Source organism: Saccostrea cucullata, unplaced genomic scaffold, assembly GCF_032062105.1.
Source record: "Saccostrea cucullata isolate Sc308-1 unplaced genomic scaffold, CSIRO_AGI_Scuc_v1 ctg365, whole genome shotgun sequence".
Taxonomy (NCBI): Eukaryota; Metazoa; Mollusca; class Bivalvia; order Ostreida; family Ostreidae; genus Saccostrea; species Saccostrea cuccullata.
The window spans coordinates 133,009-157,748 of record NW_026936150.1 but is presented as its reverse complement, the minus strand read 5'-3'; the positions used below and the strand labels follow the sequence as shown (position 1 = coordinate 157,748).

Genomic DNA, 24,740 nt, shown 5'->3' with positions numbered 1-24,740 from the left:
TTGAAACACTAAAAATGTAATTTTGACAAACCAATTGAAGTATTTTTTTCCTGACCAATTACCCCGGTATATAAGAAATGCCAACCTCTGGTATCTAACACAAATGCCTGGTAAGGTACCTTGATGTCTTGTGAATACATGTAATTATGTAAAAATAATTCTTCAATGTCAATTGCAAAATATTGGAAAAAAATTAATTATTTTATTGAGGAACGTCTCACCTGTCCTTAATCAGTAATCGTAACTTGACATATTTCTTTATTTACTTTTTAATCGATCTTTTTAGTAAACCTTTTCTGTAAATAATTTCATTAAATGTACCCTTCCTTAGCTCTTCCATTTTTTTCAAAGGAACATTCATCATAGTCAGCTTCAAGAAAGTGGGATCGGAATGATTGATTTCTACATAACTGCATGCACTTACTTTTTCCTATTCCACTTCACGCATTCTACACGAGTTTACCAAAACTTATGTGATAAATCAAATTCAAAATTAAATTAAATTAAATAAAATTCAGTTAAATAAAATTAAATTAAAATTGAATTGCGTTCACGGTGCTGAAATATTAAATTAATCACACAGAAATACACATCTAGTTATTTTAACTGTTTGAAGTTAATTATTTTGATACAGCATGTAAACACTTTTGAAATATTTCTATAATTGGTAAAAATATGGTAACATAATTAGATACTTAACTTTTTGTAAAATAAAAGGTAGGTTGGTTAGTATTGAGATATACTTTCAAAGTTTCCCTGCCTGGGAAACATGGGGAAAACTATACATTGGTGGCTTCCATGTCGGGAATCTGTATGGAAACCACTAAGGCATGTTTACATGGTTTCCTATCTTGGGAAACTTACGGGAAACCACAGGTTGGTTGTTTCCATATCGGGAATCTATATGGAAACCACCGGGGCATGTTTCCATGGTTTCCTATCTTGGGAAACTTACGGGAAACCACAGGTTGATTGTTTCCATGTCGGGAATCTATGTGGAAACCACTATGTGGTTTCCATAAAATGGAAACTATATGGAAACTACAGATGTCACGATTCCCATATGTTTCCATCGGGTTTCCAAATTTGGGAAACCTGGCTTTTCATCCTGTGTGCCCTTCTTTGATCTCTTTTTCTTTTCAAATCCAAGAAAAATAGGAAGACAATTTAACCAAACTTACACAACATCAAAAACCTTTTTTTATTTTGAAAAATATATGCACATTGTAAGATAAAGGCTACATCAATTGTCAAAAATGGAAAAAATTGTAACAACTTCATTAACATGCTACAAAATATTTAATAACAGACTGCCGCAATCAAAAGCAAGAATACATTTAATTAGATTTAAAAAAAGAATTAAGGCCATGGCAACCACAGAGTGTATGACACAGGGGGAGCTATTTCTGTCTGGATCATAAAAACAAAATAAATACACATAAACAACCCACAGATAATGTGAAAAATATAACTAAATAATATCTACACTGAACAGTCCAGAAAACAAAGATACAGCAAAAGCCTGGTAAAACTGGTGTAAAGCAGATATTTCACAGCTATAGGACAACTTCACAAACCTGATTTCACAAGTTTGCTTGCATGTTATTTAGCTTATCTTCTTTCATATCAAAACTTAATGGTGATATAAGTTAATTCTTGATTTGGAGCATGGTAAAGCTAGGTGTAATGTGCTGTGGCTTTTTTACTACAAGGAACAAGTTTGATTACTGCAGAGGAAATAATTGTTGTCAAAAAAAAATTCTGTGAGAAATACATGGGTGTAATTCATAGGTTTGTGTGAGAGGCTTGTTCTAGTCCCAACATGCCTCTCTGTGATCCAGATATTGCATGGATGATGATGTTTGGTACAAGATCAATTGTTTGATAAACTGCATTTCAGCAAAACCTTGGAACACTGTTGTAAAATGTACGGTATATTTTTCAAATGCTACCAACACTTAACAATATTCTTAATTACCATAGGCAGTAGGTGAGATTCTCTTACATGGATATTGCCCTCAAAAACACTCCATATTTTTTTTTACACATCTGTACTGAAACGGGAAAAAAGCACAAGGCAAACGAGAGTTGTCGTTGACATGAACAGTTTCAAGACAAAATCAAGGATTGGTGATAATATGTGTAACAAAATAAAACAGGAAATGTGAGACAGGACAAAACCTTGCTAAATACTATACTTATCATACAATGAAATAAATAATATGTCAGCTTTTAAAAATATATTTGACAAGAACAAAACAGGGTAATGAAATACATGTTCATGGCTTAATCTTGATTCAAAAGTTAATTTATACATGATTTTATTTCAATGAATTGGTGAATAATGTTAAAAAGGAATTAGGTCATGGATAAGACAATTGACTAGCAGTGATTAAAATAAATTGTTCCTCTTACAACTGTGAAACCAGCAGATACAAGTCAAAATAAAGTCATCTAGTACCCTGGAATACTTATACATACACACTGGAAGATATATTTACAATCTGCCTACCTCAGGACTATTGCAATACTGAACACATTTAGTCGACAAGTAATCAAGGATTTATTGCCTATTGTAAATATCAACTTCTTCAAAATTGATGGATAATAACAATCAATTGCAGTTGTCTGCCCTTAGACCAATAAACATTTGAATCCAAGCTGGTGCTCCGAGTCCAACACAACAATTGGATTTCTAACTGAATGATTTCTCAAGTAAACAGAATAAGAACCTACAGGTGTACATAATATCAGAAACCAGTATGTTCTCAATTCATGGATTCTCAATTCCCAAAATATCTTGATGTTTCAAAATGGACACAAGAAAATATGTACAAAGTGGAATTTTTAGCCGATACTTTTCTTTGGAATGTTGACATTTTTACAGAGATGAGAGACAACAAGATTCTTACCAGACAAGCACTAACAAGTGTAATTTTAATGCTGCTCAATAAATGTATGATGTTTAATTGAGACATACATCATAAAAATTGTAAAATTAACTAAAACAAACACAAAAACAAAAATAATTCATCATCATACACTAGAAAATTTAAAAAAAAAAGTGTGAGCCAGCCACTAGACACTTATAATTCAACATGACAATGCATCTTACAATTTAACATCATGCTTTATAAAACTGAGGACTTTTCCCAGTCTATTTATAGATCTGTGACCTGGTACCGGGTGGCCCCTGACTTCGTGGATGGGACTTGTGGTCCAGGTTGAGGATGGTAGGAACTTCCGTCGTATCGATTGGAATAATTATAATTCCCTCCTCCATTCATCATCGCGGGAGAGGCGGGGCCCGGAGAGGGGGAATCTGATTTAGACAGGGGAGGGGCCCGGGAGGGGGGTACATTCTGGGGATAGGACTCTAGAGAGGCGGGTGTGACAGCTATGCTGTTGCGTTGTTTGCCGTCTTTGGTGACTCTATTCTGGATGTTCTTGGTCACCGGGTCATAGAAAAAGTGCTCATCTGGGAACTGACTCTTAAGTCTGGTGATGTGACATCCGTGACAAAACAGGTGATTATCCAGTGGATAACAGCGCTTATCCGCTTCATCCGTCAGCTGTAGACCGCAGTCCTGTCAACAAAAACAACCACTTATATGTTAGATGTAAAACTCAGAGCTCTGTTTTAAATTGTGCAACTATCAAGTCCTAATTATAATATACATCATCAAAGTGCCCTCTACATTTCACTATCACCAAAGCAAACCAATTTCTCCACGTAAAAAGACAGTATTTCATTTTTCCATTCAAGCTTTTCTGTATAGCCTACTATTATCTATTTCGTATGTGTTAAAAATTTATTTTCCTAACATGCAAACCATTTTAGAACCAATCAGGTCAAACACACAGATGGCATGCTGAAGTTTGACAAAGGTTTTTTTAACAGAGAATATGTATTTATCATTTTTGCATGTTTTTCTTTCTGCTATAAAATATTTCCATCCTGCCCGTATCACTTTTTGTGGAGCAGATGTAATATTTATGAGTATTTTTCTAAAGCATCATGAATTTCTTAAAAAGCAAAACATTTTGTTATTCCTTGCACACTTACAAATGCAAAAATTTAGTAAAGAGATGTTATTTTCCATAATCTTTTGATTAACGCAACAGTTTCTCAATGTGTGAACACTGTTCATGAGAATGGAATTCAATTACATGTATAAGTAAGCCTTAAACTTGCTTTTTTTTTCTCTCTCTCTCTCTCTCTGCAGCAAGTTGAGCTTTAGTCACACAAGTTAAAGTTTAAAGCCAAGATGATTGGTCAAAAGCGGAACCGCCCATGCTGTTCTGTGTTCGTCTACACTACATGCATCATCAGTACTCTACTTACAACAATGAACAATGTGTTAAAAAATCTAACCCCCACCCCCACCCCATTTTTTTATGGGAAAAAAAACTATAACAAAGAAATATACAGCAGGAAACATAGGTTTCTATTTTTTGTGGAATATTAAAAACATGGAAAAGTTAAAATGCCTTTATGAAAAATCACAACAATTAAAAATGAAATTACATATATACTACATTAATCACAAATTAAAAATGTGTCAAACCACTGCAACCAACCAAAAAAAAAAGGAGCGAGTATGATGATGCAAAAACAAATATAAATTCACTGAAAGCTTAAAAATGAAGATGCTTACTCCTCAATGTTTCTGTTTTACCATGTCTATGTCTCTGATTGCTAAAATTTAAAAAATTTCACCATGGCAACCATTTGCTACATTTAAATGTATTCATGCACCAATTTAAATAATTGTACCGCATACTGAAAGCACTGAATAAAAGCTGGGGTAATAGTATAGAATAATACTGGTTTTGTTGACAACAAGTATCTTTGACTCTTAAATACCAAATATTTACTTTGATAAAGGGAGGTAAGTCAGACAGTCTTGTTTACCTCACAATGGTAACAGTCCACGTGGAAGTCTTTGTCCATTGATACAACTCGGACTGTCTCCTCTGTTCCCTGTCAAATACAAAATAAAAAACGCTAGAAGATAACACATTCACTGAGAAAAATGTAAATGGTACATTACAGAGTATGTGATGTACAAAAACATATTTTTTTATACAAGTGAAGTCAGAGTCAATTCAAGTCTATAGCTTGAAAGAACAGACTGAAGAAGTCATTTAAGTGATAACTGCTTTTTTTTTAAATTATTATTTTCCACATTATTTAAGCCCATTATTTTAGAAAACTTCAGTGTTTGGTTTACAATACAGATGCCGGTTTAAGAATTCTTTCAGCAAATGATTTTTTTCACATTTATAATGATAATCATCTCAATGAATTATTTATTTACTACTACATAGAAAAAAGTCTTTCATTTCTTTGAGAACTATTACATGTAGTATTTTGACTGGTAGATTTATTGTTCTAAATTTTACACTATTTTTTTTTTTTTTTTACATTTAGATGATAACAGAGATAAGTATTTTTTTTTTACTTTTGTAACTTTCCTGTTCAGTTTAACAAAAAGTTTTTGTTTAAGGGATTTTTTTCTTTTTTTTATCTAAACAATTTTCAAATATATGTGTCAAGAGAACAGGATACAATGTCAGAATATCTCTTTGAACTCAGTGGTATGAAATTGTCTTTACATTTTCTCTCGCAACAGATATTGAATATTTTGTTTTTGTTCAGATCAATCGTTTCTGCTTGATTGGCTTATCAATCACAAACAATGAGAGGAATTCTTTTAAGTGTTACTGGGAGACTATTTCACATCTGAACATTATGGAATACTTATATCTGACATGGTTTAATGTAACACTTTTTAGCAAGATCTTGACAGGACATGCTGACATTCCTCTCATGTTTTGTATCCTAGTTGTGTATTGTCTTATTGGCGGGGTCTCGTTAGAGACCTGAATGAATGAAAGTAGACAATGAGGAGAAAGGGAAGTCCCAGCATTCCTCAGTCAAGTACCAAAAAAAAGACTTCCTTTTTACAGGGCCAAGGTTAATGTACCACGGAGGTTAACTGCAATGGATAAATACTAACTCAACATTCATTTCAAATGAATGTCTCTCTAATTTCCATGTGACAGACCATGTGACCAATTGCTTAAGGATCATGGGACTTCTTGTCTGAAGTTCCTCATTTCAAATCCTTAATCTTTTTTCTTCCTATCAATCCTTACAAGTTAATTTGTTAAATGTAATTTTTTTTAACAATTATATCAGTACAGTTGTAATTCATTATCCATTTCTCTAATTTTCCCACCATTCCACCCTGCAGAATTTTAGATCCTCCGACTTACCTCTACTGGGGTGATTGCCTGGCCACATGCGGCACACTTGGGAGCATACACTCTGAAAAATAAATAATCACGTTCAATTCCAAGCACGTGTTACAGGAGAAACTCTATATCTTCATCATAAAAAAAGCTTCATGCCATTTTACTTTTTCTGTGGAATGCCATTCTCACTCTCTCACAGGAAATGAAAGACACAGGGAAATCTGGTCTTCATCAAACAACTTTTTTTAAACCCTCTGTTTATGAAGACACATACCCCAATTTTTCCCTTCTTGTTTTTAAATGAAGCACTTTTTGACACTAAATCTGTTTTTAATTAATATTAACTGCTTGAGTATTACAACAAAAAATTTAAAAACATTAATTTCGTTTCAATGATGTCAAGATAAAAGTTCTCTTTCTCAGTATATGACTAATGGTATCTCATGCATTTCTGCTATAAAACTCTCTTCACGGTTTTGTAATCTGATAGGTAATTGTGCAGTGACAAATTCATGATCACCGTAAATTTCTTTGATGACGGGCTCTTATCTACCTGAGCACTGTTTTTTTTAGTGATTGTGTCACAGCGCAGAGATCCTATTACTAACCACAATATAACATTTTTGACACTAGAAGAAGACTGTCAAGGCTAAAGGGTCAACGTTTCCATATTAAGTATAATATTAACATGTCTCTTCAAACCACAAAATCATCATTCAAACAGCTCTAATTAAGTGGAACTAAAAAATAAAATTCCGTTCAACTACATTCCACCCGATTGACTTGACATGATATATGCAGTAATATTTGATTTTTAGTGTGTAATCTCATTGCATGCATGTACAGGTCCTCTTATTTTTATATCATGTAGTAAGCATTAAAATTTTATCAGGATAAATTGAATATTACAATAACAGTTAATTTTTAAGACGTGGCTTTAAATGAGCAAATTAAAACTTTTCAAGTAAGTACAATGAAATGATGCCAGACAAGCCTCCTAGAATTGTCGCCAGTGTGTTAGGTGGTACTTAACCTAATGGGCCACGACAGCAAGCATCAACTCAGAATTACTCTGATCATTAGCCGCTTTATGAAAAACTGCTGAATTATTGCAATTGAGAGCTCTTGGCGTCAGTTTATTTGAATTCGGTCAACTTCGACATAAAAAATAACAGATCACATAAGAAAATAACAGATTGAAAGTCTCGCATGACTTCTCTACTTCCCAAAAATATTCATCATCCTATAAATTTCTAAAATTATTTCAACCCCAAATCACTGTATATTTATCACAAGGCTATATGTAATTTAGGGAAAATTCTTGACACACCTATTTTTTAACAATATATCTTGTATCAGTGCACACATCACACTACTCTGTGGTATGACTATACAGTGTGTATCTATATGATCTGAGATGTCATCTCGTTTCCCCATGCAGAAATGACTAAGAGGGAACATACATCTCTGTTTATACTACTGTCAGTGGAGTTATACTGACTACCTGCCATACCTGTATAAAGCCTTACCTGTGTCAGGTGTAATAGACTTGATCTTTACAAGTCACAGCCTCGGATAATTTAATGACCGGCCTAGCGGAGCTTGCCGTCTCTCACACTTTTTTATCATTCATAAAGAGCCTACAATTATCTTTTATAAATCAGAGAGCTTGAAAAAATGGCCCCAAAATGTATTGACACTTAGCCCTGTTCATCATTGATTGCTCTTATTTCCCATTAACCTGTCTGCCCCTGTGTATAATTGTATCCTCTCAGAAAATCAGGTATTTATAGTATGCATCATTTAATATAATAACTAGACTCTGTTATTTTTTATGAGTATAATGAGTTAACTTCGCCAAGAATCTTATTCTCCTCGGATGACATCAGTGTTTATTTATAAACAGTCAAAACAACACGCGTTGTGATTGGTTGTTTATTTCAATGTCAAGGTTCTTTGCCATCTTGCATACACATCCTAACATTTAAACATGGCATACACATGTGGAAGGAAAAACAAATCAAACTGTGGGAATACTTGTTTTGAATGTTTCAAATGTTTGAAACATCATCGTTTGGGCTATAAACTTATTTTATTTTACATTTATTACCATTTAACAAGCTTGTTCTGTGCATGAATAAAATATATATGTTAATGTGTCTTAAAAATAGTACTTTCAACAATGACTTTAATCATATCATACCTTGTATATATAAAGTTGTTTTATAAATTCCACACTGAAGCACTAATTAAAACTAAAGGAGATTTCTCAAATGTTTGTGAGAAAATTCTCTAGATTTCAACCGATATACGGGTGCATGTAATATAATCGTGCACGTTATTTTTTATGAGTATAATGAGTTAACAAAAAGATGACCTTGGCCCATAATTTACTTCTGAGTTGACAGTTAATAACCACTATCAATATAAATTCATCTGTCAGTCGTAGACAACAACTGTCAAAATTCAAAAAACTAAGAAAAAGTTTACAATTACTGTCAATACTAAACTATCATCACCGAGATGATATTAAAAATTTATGTGTAAGACCTAAGTACAACCACTGAATAATTAACCATGACTCTCCAAAATATAGATCTACAGTGACTAGTTTCTTGTTATTGTATGCAGAAATCATGTAAACCAGGGAAGAGCTTTCCTCCTTTCCTCCAAGACATTTGGTTTATATCTTTTCTATCTATTGGCAAGATTGAGGACCCACCCAATACTACTCAGCCTCTCTGGTAGGACTGAGTTTTATTTAGTGTATAGATTGGAATGTACCTGTGATAGTCAGCTATAGATCTAGTTTTAGTTAGTGTATAGATTGGAATTTACCTGTGATAATCAGCTATAGATCTAGTTAGTGTATATATTGGAATGTACCTGTGATAATCAGCTATAGATCTAGTTAGTGTATATATTGGAATGTACCTGTGATAATCAGCTATAGATCTAGTTAGTGTATATATTGGAATGTACCTGTGATAGTCAGCTATAGATCTAGTTAGTGTATACATTGGAATGTACCTGTGATAGTCAGCTATACAGTAGATTTTGTTGTCCACATCGATGGTAAATGGCACTCCATCCAGACATTCGTTACACACACAACACCTGAAGCAGCCCGGGTGATAGGCTTTCCCCATCGCTTGTAATATCTAAATAAAAAAAAAACATAAAATCATCAGAGAATTCATTAAACTATAAATTTAACATATTTTATATTTGGATTTGAAAAATTCTTTGAAGTGCAAAGAAAGTTTTAACTAAGCTTTAAGAATGTTTTTTATTAAAGGGAGCAAGAACACAACAATGTCCAGCTCTTGAAACCTTGTAATTTTGACTTTTTTGGGCGGCATGAATGCAGTTATTATGATCTGGGGTGTCAAGCTTTGAATCTAAATACAAACACAATTAATATCACAAATATCTCAAGTCTGTAGCCCGGGATTATTTCTGAAAAGTAAATATGCTCAGGTGATTAAAAATGCCGTTTTACATTTACTAAATTGAACAATTTGTTATCCTCGTTCCTTATATCTTGACCCCACTCTTCATGAAGTTGTCGATGTTTGCTTTTTTTAAGAACACCTGGAGAATCTTGGCAGCTATTGAACATGATAGAGGGTAATACATCGCCGACGAGAATCAATTTCTGCACAGTTTTATATAAGACGTAAAACAGTTAAACACCCACCATCTCCATGATCAAGTGGCCACAGACACAACACTTCTCCGCAGTTTGTTGGAAACCAGAATACTGAAAAAGATAGACATTCATACAACTCAGGATTAATGGAGTTACTTTATTTATAATAATCACAAGAAATTCTTTAACCAAATGTAAAATGTTTCTTTCTTTATATACATTCTAAAGTGTTCCAACTTTTGGCTCAGTGGACTCTTACAAGATTGAAGAGGTTACTTCTGAATTACACATGAGCTCAATTGTAAATCAGTTATTTAAAAATACACACTTATAAATCTTTATATGGAATGTTTTTATCTCCTGTAATGTTGAAAGCTAATTTTTATTTAATTGTACTCTTTAGGAATGAATAAGAAACCCCATTTTCCTAGATAATTTATTCTCCACATGGATAAAATTATGCAATATCATGTTGACAAAATTCAATGCATCCATCACTTATTTCACAGATGATAACTATGTTTAGCAAATTAAAAAGGGCTGATTGTAGGAATGCAGTAGAATTTTTGGACTACTGGAATTTGACCCTGTAAATCCATCACAATGCTGAGCTGGATCAGCACTGACTGTGTAATTATAAGCTGTTGTCTCTACTGCTATGAAGTTATCACCTTTATAGGTGACATTAGGTAACAATGGCAGCATTGTGGTCCACACACAAGATAGCATCACATATAGACACAATCAGCCAGTTCAAAACCCTCTTTGTGAAATTTAATGTCCAGGGTGTACTTTTAAACCTTTTGTAGCTTGAGATTTGTGGAGCAATGGATTACAGAAATCTCAGACAAGAGATTACAGTTCTACGATGTATCTGATAAGTCAGATATGTTATCGGCACAATTACAGACCTATACTGAAAGACTTCAGATAGGAAATAACTAAGTAATTAACACTGGGGAATTCTAATCAGTTCCTTGACACGTTTTATAAAGAGGTTATGGTTGATATGTAAACAGCCATCTTCTGCCTGCTGCACCTGAAAGGTGAAGCTGTCAGGGTCACTCGAGTGTTTGATTTGTCTTCCACCGACCCTTTGATGCGCTTTGTCTTGAAGGACTGAGGTGTCAATATCACAATTAAAACCCTTCAACGTTAGATTTGTCTAACGCCTGCCATTAATTCCGCAACATAACCTCCCTATTCAGATAATCACATAGCATGGGTGCATTTTCTAAATACTTTTAAAATATTTTCACGTTCAACATCCAATAATTAAATCTCTCCATGAAAGTCATCAGAGACTTCAACTAGTTCATTTTAAAAATTGTACTTCTTGGGGAATAGATTTGCAATATAAAAAGAAAAAACTTTGTTCTCGAGTTTGACCATGGATGACATTTGTTAATAAAATATAGTTCAATTTCAATATTTAAAACAATGAATAAATTCTCTAATACGTTGTTCCAAGAACAGAAGAAGAAGACCTTGGACTGAACAACAGTTTGTTATGGTCCCTACATGAGATGCATGTTAGATGGTCATGGCGAGATACTTTTGACTTTGCACCGCGATGTATATAGATACTTTTGACTTCTCGTAGGGATGTAATCAGAGGGGTTTGTACTTTGTGGAGTAACAGAACTGACTTACCAGATAGTCCTCTTCACAGTACACCTTCCCGTGGACATTGTAGAAGGCCTTCCCCCTCAGCGTCCGTCCTACAATAACCAAATCACATGTTAACTAGGAGCCAATATTACTCTTATAGCCTAACAATCAGTAATTACCTTTTTAAAGTGATGCAGAGGAAATATTACACTTGGGATCCTCAATCATTTCATGTTGGGCTCAATTTTCTTACTAAAAGCTTTAAAATCAGGTTATTTAATACATCAAATATCTCAATTATTGCTGTTTTTTTCGGTCAATAATGCTTTGTTCAATATTCACCAAGCCCGAAGGGCGAGGTGAATATGTACTTCGAAGATGGCTAAGACCTTGTATTGACTGAAAAAACAGCAATAATTGTTTTATTACATGATTCACTGATAAAATGATACAGCTCATTGCTTGTTTGCATTTTATTAAATCCTAGCCAAATACAAGAGAGAAGCACAATTAAAATGTGAATAAACCTTACCAGTCGTATCAATTTGGAATGTTTTTTTATCAATTTTCGTTGCCATGAAAAATATATAATGTGAGTCTTTTTTATAGGATAGATTTTGAAAGGAAGGAGTATTATCAAGGAAAACTGACTGCCAAAAAGTAAAAAGAAAATTGTTGTTCAGTAAAATTAAGTGTTGGAGGGGGTTTCCTGCATCCCCTCTTACCACACTCACCTAAAATATATAAATTCGCTTATGTTTTGTTCACATGAAAAAACAAATCATAGTCGTTTAAATAGCTTTCCAAAACAATTTGTATCAATTTGGAATTTCCCAATCTATTTTTAGATCAATGTAGAGGAAATAAATCCTTGTATTGACCTGGAACATCACGTGCAGGTCAATACAACGTAGTATTTTTCTAACATAGTTGGATCTCAGCCAATCAGAGAGATGGAAATTATTCAATCATGTAATAAAATCAATTATTAAGATTTCAGTACATGTAATATCATCTGTGTTTCACTAGCACTGCACAGAGACTCCCATGACAAAAAAACACTTTCAAAATTGCCTTGTTACAAATTTTTGCAAACTGTAGTTATGTTCCCCAAACGAAGTTGGGGAACATATTGTGTATTATTATTATTATTATTATTTTTCTTCTTCCTGGGAAAATCTTTTCTGATCTTGTAAACTACACGTCCGGAAACCTTTTTAGGGTCATTGTTATGTAGATTTGCGAACGGCGCGCACGTGCTTGCAAGAGCGCGCACGTGCAACGCGTGAAATGACCAAAATAATAGATACAGCCGTAATTTTTCTATTTTTTGATTAAATGCTTTGATACTCATAATATAACCATATTATCACATGTTAAAATAGGAGTGCCAATATTAATATCTTTCTTGTTTTTCCATAATCCTTTGAAATTTTGAACTTAGTCACACAATATGAAGATCTACAGCTTGATATATAATAATTTTCATGAAAGCACGTACATGCGCGTAAGAGCGCGCACGTACCTTTACCAAGATAATGGATAAAGTGAACTTTTCTATTTCTTGCCCACAATGCATGAATATAGTAGTAGTATGGACAAGATGACATGGTCAAAATTGCAATCATTTCATGTGCGCTTTGCAGTGATTGGCTGAAACTAAAAGAAATTTTGAACTTTAAAATCATGAAGTTATTTAAAGCACATAAATCCACATCAAATATATCTTTCTTGTTTCTCATCAATTAAGATTTCAGTACAAAATTGTAATATCATCATGTGTTTCGTTAATGGTTTAGACAACATTTCATGATCACCTTGCATGTGCATGACGCTCGAACAATGTGTTAAATGACAAAAAGTTGATATCACTTTCAAAATTGCCTTTTTACAAATTTTTACAAACTGTAGTTAGTGTAGGACATTGCAAGGACATTACAAGCTTTGGACTTGATATTACCACCAGGCTTCAAATGATAACTCTTATATACACCCAATCAACATCAATTCAAATCATTTTATCTGTTTTACATTTAAGCTTCGGTTATAATTGAGTTATGTTTTAGGATACTGTCCATTAGGTACAGACGTACGATAAGGCTGAGCTGACCACTTTAGTACAGGATAGTACACTTAAGACAATGACTCTGTGGTAAGTAGGGAAGACACGGTGTACAAGGACGTACTTAGGGAGTCAGATAGGGATGTCCTGTCGTCTCCGCATTTCCCAAAAGTTTGACAGAATACCAACAGACAATGGTCTAAAGAGGATCACAAGGATGTACTTAGAACCGGATCTGGTACTACACTCACCCCCCTTACTGCTGAATAACTACAGCGTGAATCACAGTCCTCCACTTCTAACAGAGAATGGAGGAACTTTGTATACACACAACAAGGTTTTCTGCTCCATGAAAGTATTCTTGTGTATGATCAACTTGTGTTTGTACAATCAAAATGGGTGAGAGAATTTAAACTGTGCACACTACTTATATTTTATCTTTACTTCTAGCATTTGAGCCGAGTTGAGGAAAAATCCGAAAATTTCACGAGGTTAACATATAATTTGTCATCAGCATGATTGATTGTTCTATCATACAAAGACAAATGCCAAGCATTTTTTCTCCTTTTAATCAAGTCCTTTGATATTTATTTTTTTTTAAAAAACTCATATTTGTTTATCAATGTGCAATCCCCATGGATGAACTCAACTAAAAGGTGCCTTGCTAACTCTCGTCATGGCTTATGGAGACAGAAATTGAAACTTTTATCTTTAGTATAAATCAATTTTAAAATGCAGTTATTTATTTGAAAACTTGTTTTAATAGTCTATAAAGTTGCATTTACAGTAAATTGCTTTTAAATCCAGCTTAACTCTGCAGTGAAAATAACTGGCAGCCAATGATGCATACATTGAACCTGCCTCGAGCGTTCTCCCTTTGTGTTCCTATGGGATAAGATATTGTACCTCCAGAACAGATTTGATCCCAAGTGCCACTATCAATAAATAACCCATTCCTTTATTATTTTTTGCTCTGGTGTGAGTCACAGAATAAGAATTTTTGGGGTACACTGCAAAAAGCTACCTGTTCTGTTGTGTGATGTTTGCTTTTATGCCATGATAAAGTGCGCTGTTTATTCTATAGCATTGTGGAATGCCTGGGTCTTCATTTGAATATTCCAAGCAACAGTTGGGAACAAAGAAATTCGGGGTTTATCACCCCACCATACACAGGAAGCCAAACTGAATCACCAATCAAACTGGGACTACTTTTTTGAAGGAAGACAATTTGTCGACCACAAAAAGGACGGAGCTCGTATAACCCCACAATTTCTCCACAACTGACTGCACAGCAAAACACCACCATCTAAAATAATTATCACATTTATATCTTTTTTAGTATTTTTTCTTCTTTTTTTTTTTAACATTAATCAATCTGGCTGTGAAGTACGGCATTTAACAGATGTATACATTTATCTCTTTTTATTTACTTCTCAACTTAATGTCAACTGATTCCGTTAAAATGGTTCTTGAACCTTGCAGGTTAAATTTACCAAATAGTCCACTACATGTAAACTGTCTCCTGTATAGTTGTGTACATGAAGTCTGTCTTGTCCATCTGTCTGTCTGTTTGTCTGCTTACAACAATTTCTCCTCTTCAACATTAAGCTGTATCTAATTACTTGGTCTCCTGACCTTAGGAAGCTGGTACATGTACTATCTATCTTTTAAGTAGTGAGACTACTCTAGACATTCCAATGGCCCGAAGATCACTTTATTTTGCTACTCGAACTTATTATTTGCAAGATAGTTATTTAGTATTTATAAGTGAGATAAAATTCTGTTAACTCTGTTTTTTGTTGCATATAATTCTAAATTATAGAATATAGACATAAGAATAAAATTTTTTGCTAACAAGAATACTCATGTTATTACTAGAAAATAAAGTTCTTGAGCATAAGACACGTAAAAAGTGATTTATAGTATTACCGGTAAGCACAATTCCACTTTTGAATGCTTATTCTATTTAGTTACTCTAAGGAGAATCATTATATTCTTATTTGTATACATGTCAAACACTTAGAATATAAATTAAATAACTTTATTTGAAAATTCAAAACTTCCCAAATTTATATAATAAATAGAAAATTATTTATTTGCAATGAAACCAAAGCTGTGTAATATGAGATTCTCTTCAGTCATCACTGAGTTAGATCAATCAGACCCGAGCAGGGACACTGGCTTGATAATACACTAGGAGGGATTCCATACATAGCCAACTGTAGTTCTGTTGTCAAGCAAACGTCAACACATCAAGCTACACAGACTTAGGGTCAGGTTCTCTGTCCATCACTCGGTGCTCTAACCTAGATAACATAATAATTACGGGGCACGCGCTAAATAATCCTCATCTCCGATTAACAAATGTAAGTCACTGTATACATGTGTATATGTAATCAATAACTTCAAAACCGCTTTAAATGGGAATTTAAAATTGATCATGTATTGTTGGTTGACAAATTATTCTTTTAACTGTAATAGGTCTGTTGCAAAGTTTTACACCTTTTGATTGAAATAAGTTCAAAATATACTACAATATGCTTATAGGAAAACGCTTACAAAGAATTTACTTTAACCAATTCAATACTATTAGATCATGAGAAATTTGAAAGTTGCTTGGTTAAAAAGTCAAACTAACCAATATCTTTACGAACTATTTTTAAAAACATCAATACCTGGCATGCCAAATTTATTATTATTTTAAATTCACCGTATATTCTTTATTGGAATATTTTATACAGGTATTTTAATTTTTTTTAATTTGCTTTCCACTATTGGCCTTGCTCTGTATATCAGACACCTGTCACAAAAGGCGAAAACTTCATATTAAATATTTCTGTCAAAAGACTACACAAAGGGACCTCAAGTCCAACCTAAGCCCCTGCTACACAGCAAACATTCTTATAATGAAGCGGGGTATTTTAAATCTGGCATATTGTTCCCGTACATATGAAACTGTTCCCCCCACGTGTGTACTGTGGTCTCTGCGATCATTAAATTCAAATATCTTCTCAGCCAAATATGTAATTTATCATTCATTTCTTTCTATTATGACATGCACTTTGAGAAAAAATCAACTTTATCAAATATAATGTCTTTCAAGTTCTATTCAGGCTGTTTAAATGTTCCCTTTTTATGTTACCTGCCTGTCAACTGGAATTCTGCATTCCATTGCATGCTCAAATTTTTTGGAAGAATACTTATATGTAAAATATTGAAATAAATTGTCCACTGAATATATATAATACTGACACCAAGACCCACCTGAACACTTTGCAGCAAACCAGAAAATTTTACATTAAATGAATGGTAGTTTTGCATTAAAATGATGCAGGATTTTATCTATAATATTACATTTGATCATACAATTGTCTGTATTTATCACCATGTGACTGTGATAGATCTGTTGTATTAACCAAAGAGAACTTGGATTACTCCCTGCATCACAAACATTTCTGTCTTGACCTCCATGAGGTGGGTATGAACTACACTGTACACTGATACACATAGTGGTTCACCAGACCTGTGTATCCTTAAAAAATCCCTCAGTAGAAGCAGTGTCTAGAAAACCACAGACTGACACTGACTTTAATGACTAACATCAAAGAAGCAGAGATGTTACTTGGCATGAGCTAGGTCCAGTATTCAGATAGGCAGTACTTACTGGAATGTAAGTCAGCTGAGAGCCCAGTGTTTAGTAATACATGTACCACTTACCACAGGAGCAGCAGACAAAACACTTGGTGTGATAGAGATTGCCCATAGCTTGACACGCTTCTGTAGCACCAGACACCCTCTCCCCACAGGTAAAGCACTGACCTACAAAACATACACAGACAGGTTAATTACTGACTTACAAAACATACATCAGTAAATACTGACCTAAAACCTACACATACCTGCTAATTACTGACTAACAAAACATTTTTTTTACAGTAAGTACTGACCTACAAAACATACCCACACATGTTAATTACTGACCTATAAAACATACATATCAGTTAGTGATGACCTTCAATACAAACATATCTGTTAGCACTGGCCTACAAAACATACACATAACAGTTAACTACTGACCCACATAACATACACATATCAGTTAATAACTGACCAACAAAAACATACATATCAAATAATAACTGACCTCCAAAACACACACATTAGTAAGTTGCTGACTTACAGTACATACACATATCATTTAATTACTAACCTACAAAAACATACAAAATCAATTAAATACTGTCCTACAAAATAAACACATCAGTAAATACTGACATACAATACATACACATATCTATTAATAACTGACCTTAAAAACATACATATCAGTTAATTACTGCACTAAATAACACACATACCACTTAATTACTGACCTAAGATACATATACATATCAGTTAGTCATTGATGTACAAATCATAGATATCAGTAAGCACTGACATACAATACATACACATACTGGATTTATTAACTGATTATCCCAAAATGAGACTAAAAAGCTTATACAGTGAAACACGCTTATAGAGAACATGCTTATAATGAATTGAAGCTTACAGAGAAGTGATTTTCATTCCCCTCGACTTTTAAATCAGGCCTCTCACACCACTTTTTGGGACTGGGGCCGGGGCCGTTCAAATTGGGAAAATTACCATCCTTTTGGGAAAAGTTGGATAACCAATATTCATTTATTGGTTATTGATTTAAAAAATCCTCAAATTTTGCTTTTCTAGCATTTTGTCATCTGTTTAACTCTGGTTTTGAATACAGATCAAACACGGGTACGTAGGCTATTTATGAAAGTACATTAGCTTTGTCATTACTATCTTTGAGTGTTGCTATTGCAGTTATCTGTCTTTCTGAGTGACAGTCGCTGGTCACATTGTCCCGAATTTCCTCGATCACATGGACAAAGTTGCTTACCAATACAGCGCGAGACTGATCATGCCGAAGCGTGCATGGGTATGTTTCTACGTGCAGCTTACTAATATATAAGTGAAATGTCTTTTTTTTGAAACCAAAAAAATGTTTTAATTTCGTCAGATAAAGACATGATAAACAATGCATAGTATACTCTGAACTCATAAATTGTATACATTTTTATTTAAATGTTATCTGTTCAGAGGGCTAAAAAATCAACTTTAATGGAATGAAAACCATTCAACCATTAAATAACTGGTTTGGCAACTAATAAAGTAGTGGTACAGTTTCACTTTCATTTTCAAGTGTGTTTTGTTTGGGTTTTTTTTTTAAATAACACACATAAGTTTCATGGACTTTTATTTTTTAATTAATATTTTGCTATGAAAATTACTGGAAATTTACACCTTTCTTATTAACTGAAAAAATGGTACCTTTTTTACAGTGAAACACAAGCTTATAGAGAACACGCTTATAATGAATTGACACTTATATTGAAGTGATTTTCATTCCCCTCGACTTTTAAATAAATTGTAAACTTGACAAATATCAGTTTCTGATTGTGAAGGTTTTGGGACTGAGAGAGGGCATCAACATCTTAAAGTTGAATAATTCTCAATGTGAACTACATGTATTAAATTACCCTAAACACACTCTATATGTACAGAGGTTTTGGTGTGAAAAAAAAGTTAATAGTTAAGCATGGAGAAAAACATGAGCCTCAGGGTGTAACCAATATACAACAGGTGACCTTAGACCTTTAGACAAATAATTATGTAACCATGAGCACTAAGTTCCCATATATACCTCATTTAAAAACATACATGTATCTGACAATGTATTATGAGTGTATTGCTTAGAGTCAAATCTAAGGTATGTTAAGTATACACACAAATATCTTTTTTTATCACAAGTAAACTACTTTATATGTGTATTTATCTGCAGTTATCTTCAATGTATGCAGGAAATGTGTCAAATTCAAGTGTCTTATCAATCCATTGATTATATAAGTCAAATACCTGTCTGTAATGTCTATCTTATGAGTACCTATCTCACTGCAGTGTATACTTGACAGAACCTTGACTAGTGTAGGAATCCTTGAGATTCAATTGTATAAAGATTTGAAAGCCAAGTTTGTATGTGAACATTTAATGACATTTGTGTTTATTACACTGCATTGTGACAATAGAAAATCACTATGATCAAAAACTCGAATATTGTCAAGGCAAACTAAAATGTACCCATTGCCCACTGATCTACTTATTGTACAGGGTTATTAACTAGCAGGTAAAGTGGGAATGGGAAACTGCTCGACATTATATTACATAAATATTGGTCCAAGGGCATCCCCCCTCCCCCTCCCTCTCCCTTTTCCATAACTAAAACTGAGTTTTCATTTTATTTTTCCTAAGGGAAAAGTATCAATTACCAGCAGTTAAGACAGACCTTTGACTTTGACACTCAACTATGCCAACTTCTGACACAATGAGACTGCTACCTCTAAACTGAAAGAGATTCAAATAGACCATGCTGAAGACACACAAAATAACTAAAAGAGTAAATTATTGATTTCTAATCATGTTAATATCTATGAGGTGGTAGAAGGTGAAAATCAAAATGATATACTGTGTGGAGAATAATTTGATATTAGGTGGAGTACATGAATTATTGTAAAGAATAAGGAAATATTGACCTGGCAGTTTTACCCGATAACAGTATTTCAACATTTTTAATGATAATTTGGTTTAATCACTGCTTTTAAACATTTCACTTTTAATCTCCTTGAACATGAGGAATTCCTGTGTCTCTGTGACAAGAAAGCACTCTATCTGAAGTGAGTCATAAAATACAGTGTATCATAGGCTCAGTTACAACAAAGCACCTGACGCGATGTCTTAATCCAGTGATCTATATACACCAGGAGTCTGTCATTACAACTACAGGTCTACTAAGGTCTCAAAGCCCGGCTTTTACAAATATTTAGTTAAATCTGACCAGATATATACCTGGTTACCTTAATATGATACATAAACTACAACGGGATGTGTCATGTCTGTAAACCACATCAAGTGGAATTCTCAGCTTTAAACGTTTTGGTGAGGTCATCAGATTTTGGTTTTTTGAGACTAATCTGGTGTCAATTTAAAATTCCTGTCATCAGCTAGCAGACTAAAGATTGCCTTGTACATGAGTAAACTCTGAACAAAAAGAATCCAGCAAGCCACAACTATGTCTGTCATCCTTGGGTTTATTTTACCTCTGAACTTTAAGTTTGATGTAAGGCTTCAAGTTCTATTTAAACTGCAATCTCTGCTAAAGGATATATTTCTTTAACATTTACTCTTTAAATACCTCATTATTTGCACTGAATTTGACCTGAAACATAAGTACCATATGGGAGTGTTTATTTGTGTCTTTTATGGTACAATGTGTTTGGTCAACAGTTACAAAATTCATAACAAATAAAGTCAAATCACACACCACCAAAGGTACAAATTCTAGCACAGTTAATGTTTTGTGCTTGCTTTCTTACAGACTTTATAAATTTCATCCAACAATTATTTCACAGTCAATAATGATGGCCAAGATAATACGTACATAATACATTTAATACAACTACATTTGCCCTTACTAGGTGAATGTTAACTACATGTATTCCTTCCTTGTTATTCATCTTAACAAGACACCATGACATTAGGGACATTAAATGAAGAGTATGTAAAAAGATGAAAACATTAAGTAGCCATTTCCTGTGGAGAACTCCTCCTTATACGGACTGGACTAGGATTCTCCGCGGTTGTCAGGTGTACAGACTTGGTCAGGCCTGACCAATCTCTCTGATGGGCAGCAGTAACCTGCTGGGAAGTCAAACCCTTCACAGCTGACCTCCTGACCACAGTGAATCTCAAAGAGAGCCGTGAATGGGTAGCAAAGAAATCAAGGGCCTCAGAATATCAGAGCACAAGATGAAAGGTTGACAAAGAAATCCAGAAAAGGGGTTCTCAAAAATCAAAGTGCAAGGTGAACGGGTAGCAAACAAATAAAGACGTGTAAAAAATGGACCTACTAGTCTTCCCCTCCTAAGGTGCAGAGAGTTGATGACAAAGTTCCCCCCCCCAAAAAATGATTTTCTCCTCTCATACTCTTTTTTAATGTCCAAATGTTTTCAGTTGTTAACTCTTATGTACATTTAAATGAAAAAAAAATTATTTCTGTTTTCAAATTTCAGATGCTTTGCAATGAGATGAAGTGTAAATTTTAATGGGGTGGGGGAGGTACAGAGTGAGAGAAATAGAGATCAAGCGGCGGCCTACACAGGGATACCGGGTAACTTTGTAAACACCGCAAGAAAAGACAGAGAAATATCTGCACATGTTCAGACAAATATATCTCTGGATTTCCAAACAAAAACTTTTAAGTCTTTAAACTTTTAAAAACTTATCAATTCTCAAAAGAAATTCAAAGATTGTCAAAGTATTTTAATCCATTAGGAAAACTGCTTTTAAAAAACATTTAAAATACATGAATCCCTCTGGGCTGCACATTTTTATACAAAAGCACAGACTTTCCTGTTTATATTTCTGTTACGGATAATCGAAATTTGTTATTCTATAGCTAATAAATCCCGAGAGTCCTAACAAAGGACTAGACTCGACTGGGATAAAACTGTCGTGATCTATACAAAACTATAACTAACCTCCTGATCAGTTTTATGATATAATAATAAAACCTATAAAATTCATTTCGTTATGCTGTTCATGTGTGTGTGTGTGGGGCATGCTGGATAAAACCTGTGATGTAAACACCTTCAACATAACACACACTGCAGGCAGCTAATCCTTTGTGTGAAGGCAGAGAGCAGCTGATGCTCTCCATAAATAAAGCTCTTATTGATGCCTGGCAAATTAACATCAAACCGGGGATTAAAGCAGCATTCCTAGAATACCTGACAATTAATATGCCAGGTCAAAGAATCAATAAACACAAGACTGTTGCAGAAAATCTATCAATGGTCTGATGCCTGCAAGGTTTGTCTGCCACTACCCACCCTTCATTACTCATCAATCATCAATAGATCAGTGATTGATAGGTAAATGCAGGGTTTTAATATCTATGTCAAATTTGATTATTTACTTCACTTTTTGCAATAAAATGTCGAAGACAAAAGTGCAGGTTTACACTGTATTTCATAAAATGTGAACAATTAAATGCCTGCTGTGTAAATCTGATAATATGTCAAACACAAACCTCCACAATCATGACAATATGGCTTAATACTTTTCAATTCAATTTCATACCACTGTGAAATGATATCACTAAGTATACTAAGTATCTCAATGTTTATTAATTGATCATTTAGTTAAAATGGTATAAATGCCCCTTATGTGGGCCTTTGATTGGTGAGTAAACCATAAATATATCTACACTTAGTGTTTACTAATACACTAGTGGTAGCCTTACCAAAATATTCTCCTTGCGGAGATTTTTCCATGTCATCCTCTAGCTGTTGGGTGAGAGCCGCCACTTTTTGTTCGATGCTGTCGGCGACAGATTTTCCGGGATGTGTTGTGATATGGAATGGCATCTGTGCCTGGGGCCTGACGGCCACGGAGGGGGGATTTTTCCCCGGGGCGGGGACAGTGGAGGTGACAAATCCAGCAGTGGACGTCAGAGGCTGCTGGTGATGCTGGCAGGTCTGGATAAGGTTAGGACTCGCCGTCGTGTATCGTGGATTTCTGGGTGGTAAACTAGGGACAGGTTCAGTTTTATGGGGACCATGATAAGGGGGAGGGGGTGGTTTGTGAACAGTCTGATCCGCTGGAAAGTTCTGAGATCCAGCCATTTTCATGCTGTCTTCTAATTGCTGTGTTAACACGGCTAACTCCATTTCAAAGTTTTTATTGCTACTAGGTGTCTGATTGAGAGGGATTCTGGCAGGGATAGCTGGAGGTGCTCCCTGAGACCCAGGTAAGCTGTTCAGGCTTCCAGACATTGAATTCAATTTACCATTCATCTGCTTGTGAAACTGAGATCCATTGAGATTTTGATTATTCATTTGAGACACACTTACTGGGGTAACATGCATTCTCAGTCTCGGATCTGAGTATGCAGGGGGTGCATGTGGAGCAGGTTCATTAAAGCGACTGTCATTCAATAGATAGAAATTTTTTGTAGGTCCCAAACTGACATTTGAATGATATTGTCCATAGTTGTCTAGAACCATACTGTTTCTGGGACTTGGTGGAAATTTGTCCAGCATTACACCTGACACACCCACTAGACTTGTTCTGGGACTAGACAGTTTGGATTCATATGATGTACCAGATATACTTGACCTCGGACTCGCCATGCTTGAACGAGGACTGCCAAACCTCTGGTCATAAGGAGGGGGAGGTGGCGGGTTTGTAAGACTTGTTCTGGGACTTGAACCCTTGGAATCTCCCCCACTGCCCACACTTGAACGAGGACTAGAGTAATTTGATCCAGGCTTGACAAGCATGCCCGAGTACATGCTGCTGCCTCCCATTATCATCTGGGAGTTCCCTATCTGATGAGACATTTGGACATGTGATATTGACTGGTTTAACATAGAACCTCCAGGAGCAGGATAAGAGGTCCGTCCTATCATGATGTTCCGATTTTCACTCATGTTATATCCCAAAGTGCAGAAATTCCGAATCCGTTACGTTTTCGACGACTCCTGTTGTCCGCCTAAGTTTATGCCTTTTCTTGGAGACATACAACTCACACGAAACACGTACAACTTTTCCTCTTAGGGTTTCTTTCTATCAGTGTGTTAGAATCTTATGTTACCTCAATTTTCCCCCGAGTAACGGGATAAAAATTCCACTTGTTTTACTGAATTTTTCAGGTAAACAGAATTTTGGCTTAAAGACATATACTCTATCACATTTGTAGAGCTTAAACATGTGGAAATCATGGTCACTTAATAAACGACATATTTAAAGAATCACAATGAATCCTTGAATTCACGAAATACGTTCACTCAACCATCGCATCACCGTTGTTTTCTGTTGTGTTTGCAATGGCGGGTTGCGCGTAGGGATTTCATTGTTCAGATGAGACCATGACAGTACGTGGTCTTTTAACACAGATCGTACGCAAAAATCATTCTAAATGTGCATTTTAAATTTTTAAACATTTTAAATAATACCTACGATCAATTTTAATTATATCGTGACTCATAAGAACTATGTGGTTTGTAGCAGAACAGAAAC

At 34.5% G+C, this 24,740-nt stretch overlaps 1 protein-coding gene across 2 annotated transcripts; it reads right to left on the bottom strand.

The window, feature by feature from the left end:
- Positions 1 to 1,810: 1,810 nt before the first annotated feature.
- LOC134244906 (LIM domain-containing protein jub-like) lies at positions 1,811 to 24,549 on the bottom strand. 2 transcript variants are annotated; one of them, XM_062727140.1, is made up of 9 exons: positions 22,963 to 24,549; positions 17,304 to 17,405; positions 11,567 to 11,634; positions 9,962 to 10,024; positions 9,292 to 9,422; positions 6,283 to 6,334; positions 4,916 to 4,984; positions 4,659 to 4,699; positions 3,459 to 3,587 (listed from the first exon to the last, which is right to left on the bottom strand). In XM_062727140.1, exons 1-8 carry the CDS (start codon positions 24,149 to 24,151, stop codon positions 4,685 to 4,687), a joined length of 1,689 nt encoding a protein of 562 aa, XP_062583124.1. In that variant the 5' UTR covers positions 24,152 to 24,549; the 3' UTR covers positions 3,459 to 3,587; positions 4,659 to 4,684. The 2 variants fall into 2 exon arrangements, with proteins under 2 accessions (XP_062583123.1, XP_062583124.1); XM_062727139.1 differs by lacking the exon at positions 4,659 to 4,699 and having other exon boundaries at positions 1,811 to 3,587.
- Positions 24,550 to 24,740: the final 191 nt, after the last annotated feature.

Excerpts from the sequence above, each read along its gene's own strand:
- LOC134244906 (XM_062727139.1), bottom strand. The coding sequence starts at position 24,151 with ATGAGTGAAAATCGGAACATCATGATAGGACGGACCTCTTATCCTGCT. Across the intron at positions 9,423-9,961 it reads GCCACTTGATCATGGAGATG|ATATTACAAGCGATGGGGAA; the intron begins GTGGGTGTTTAA and ends TTTTTTATTTAG. Across the intron at positions 4,985-6,282 it reads AGGCAATCACCCCAGTAGAG|GGAACAGAGGAGACAGTCCG; the intron begins GTAAGTCGGAGG and ends TGTATTTGACAG.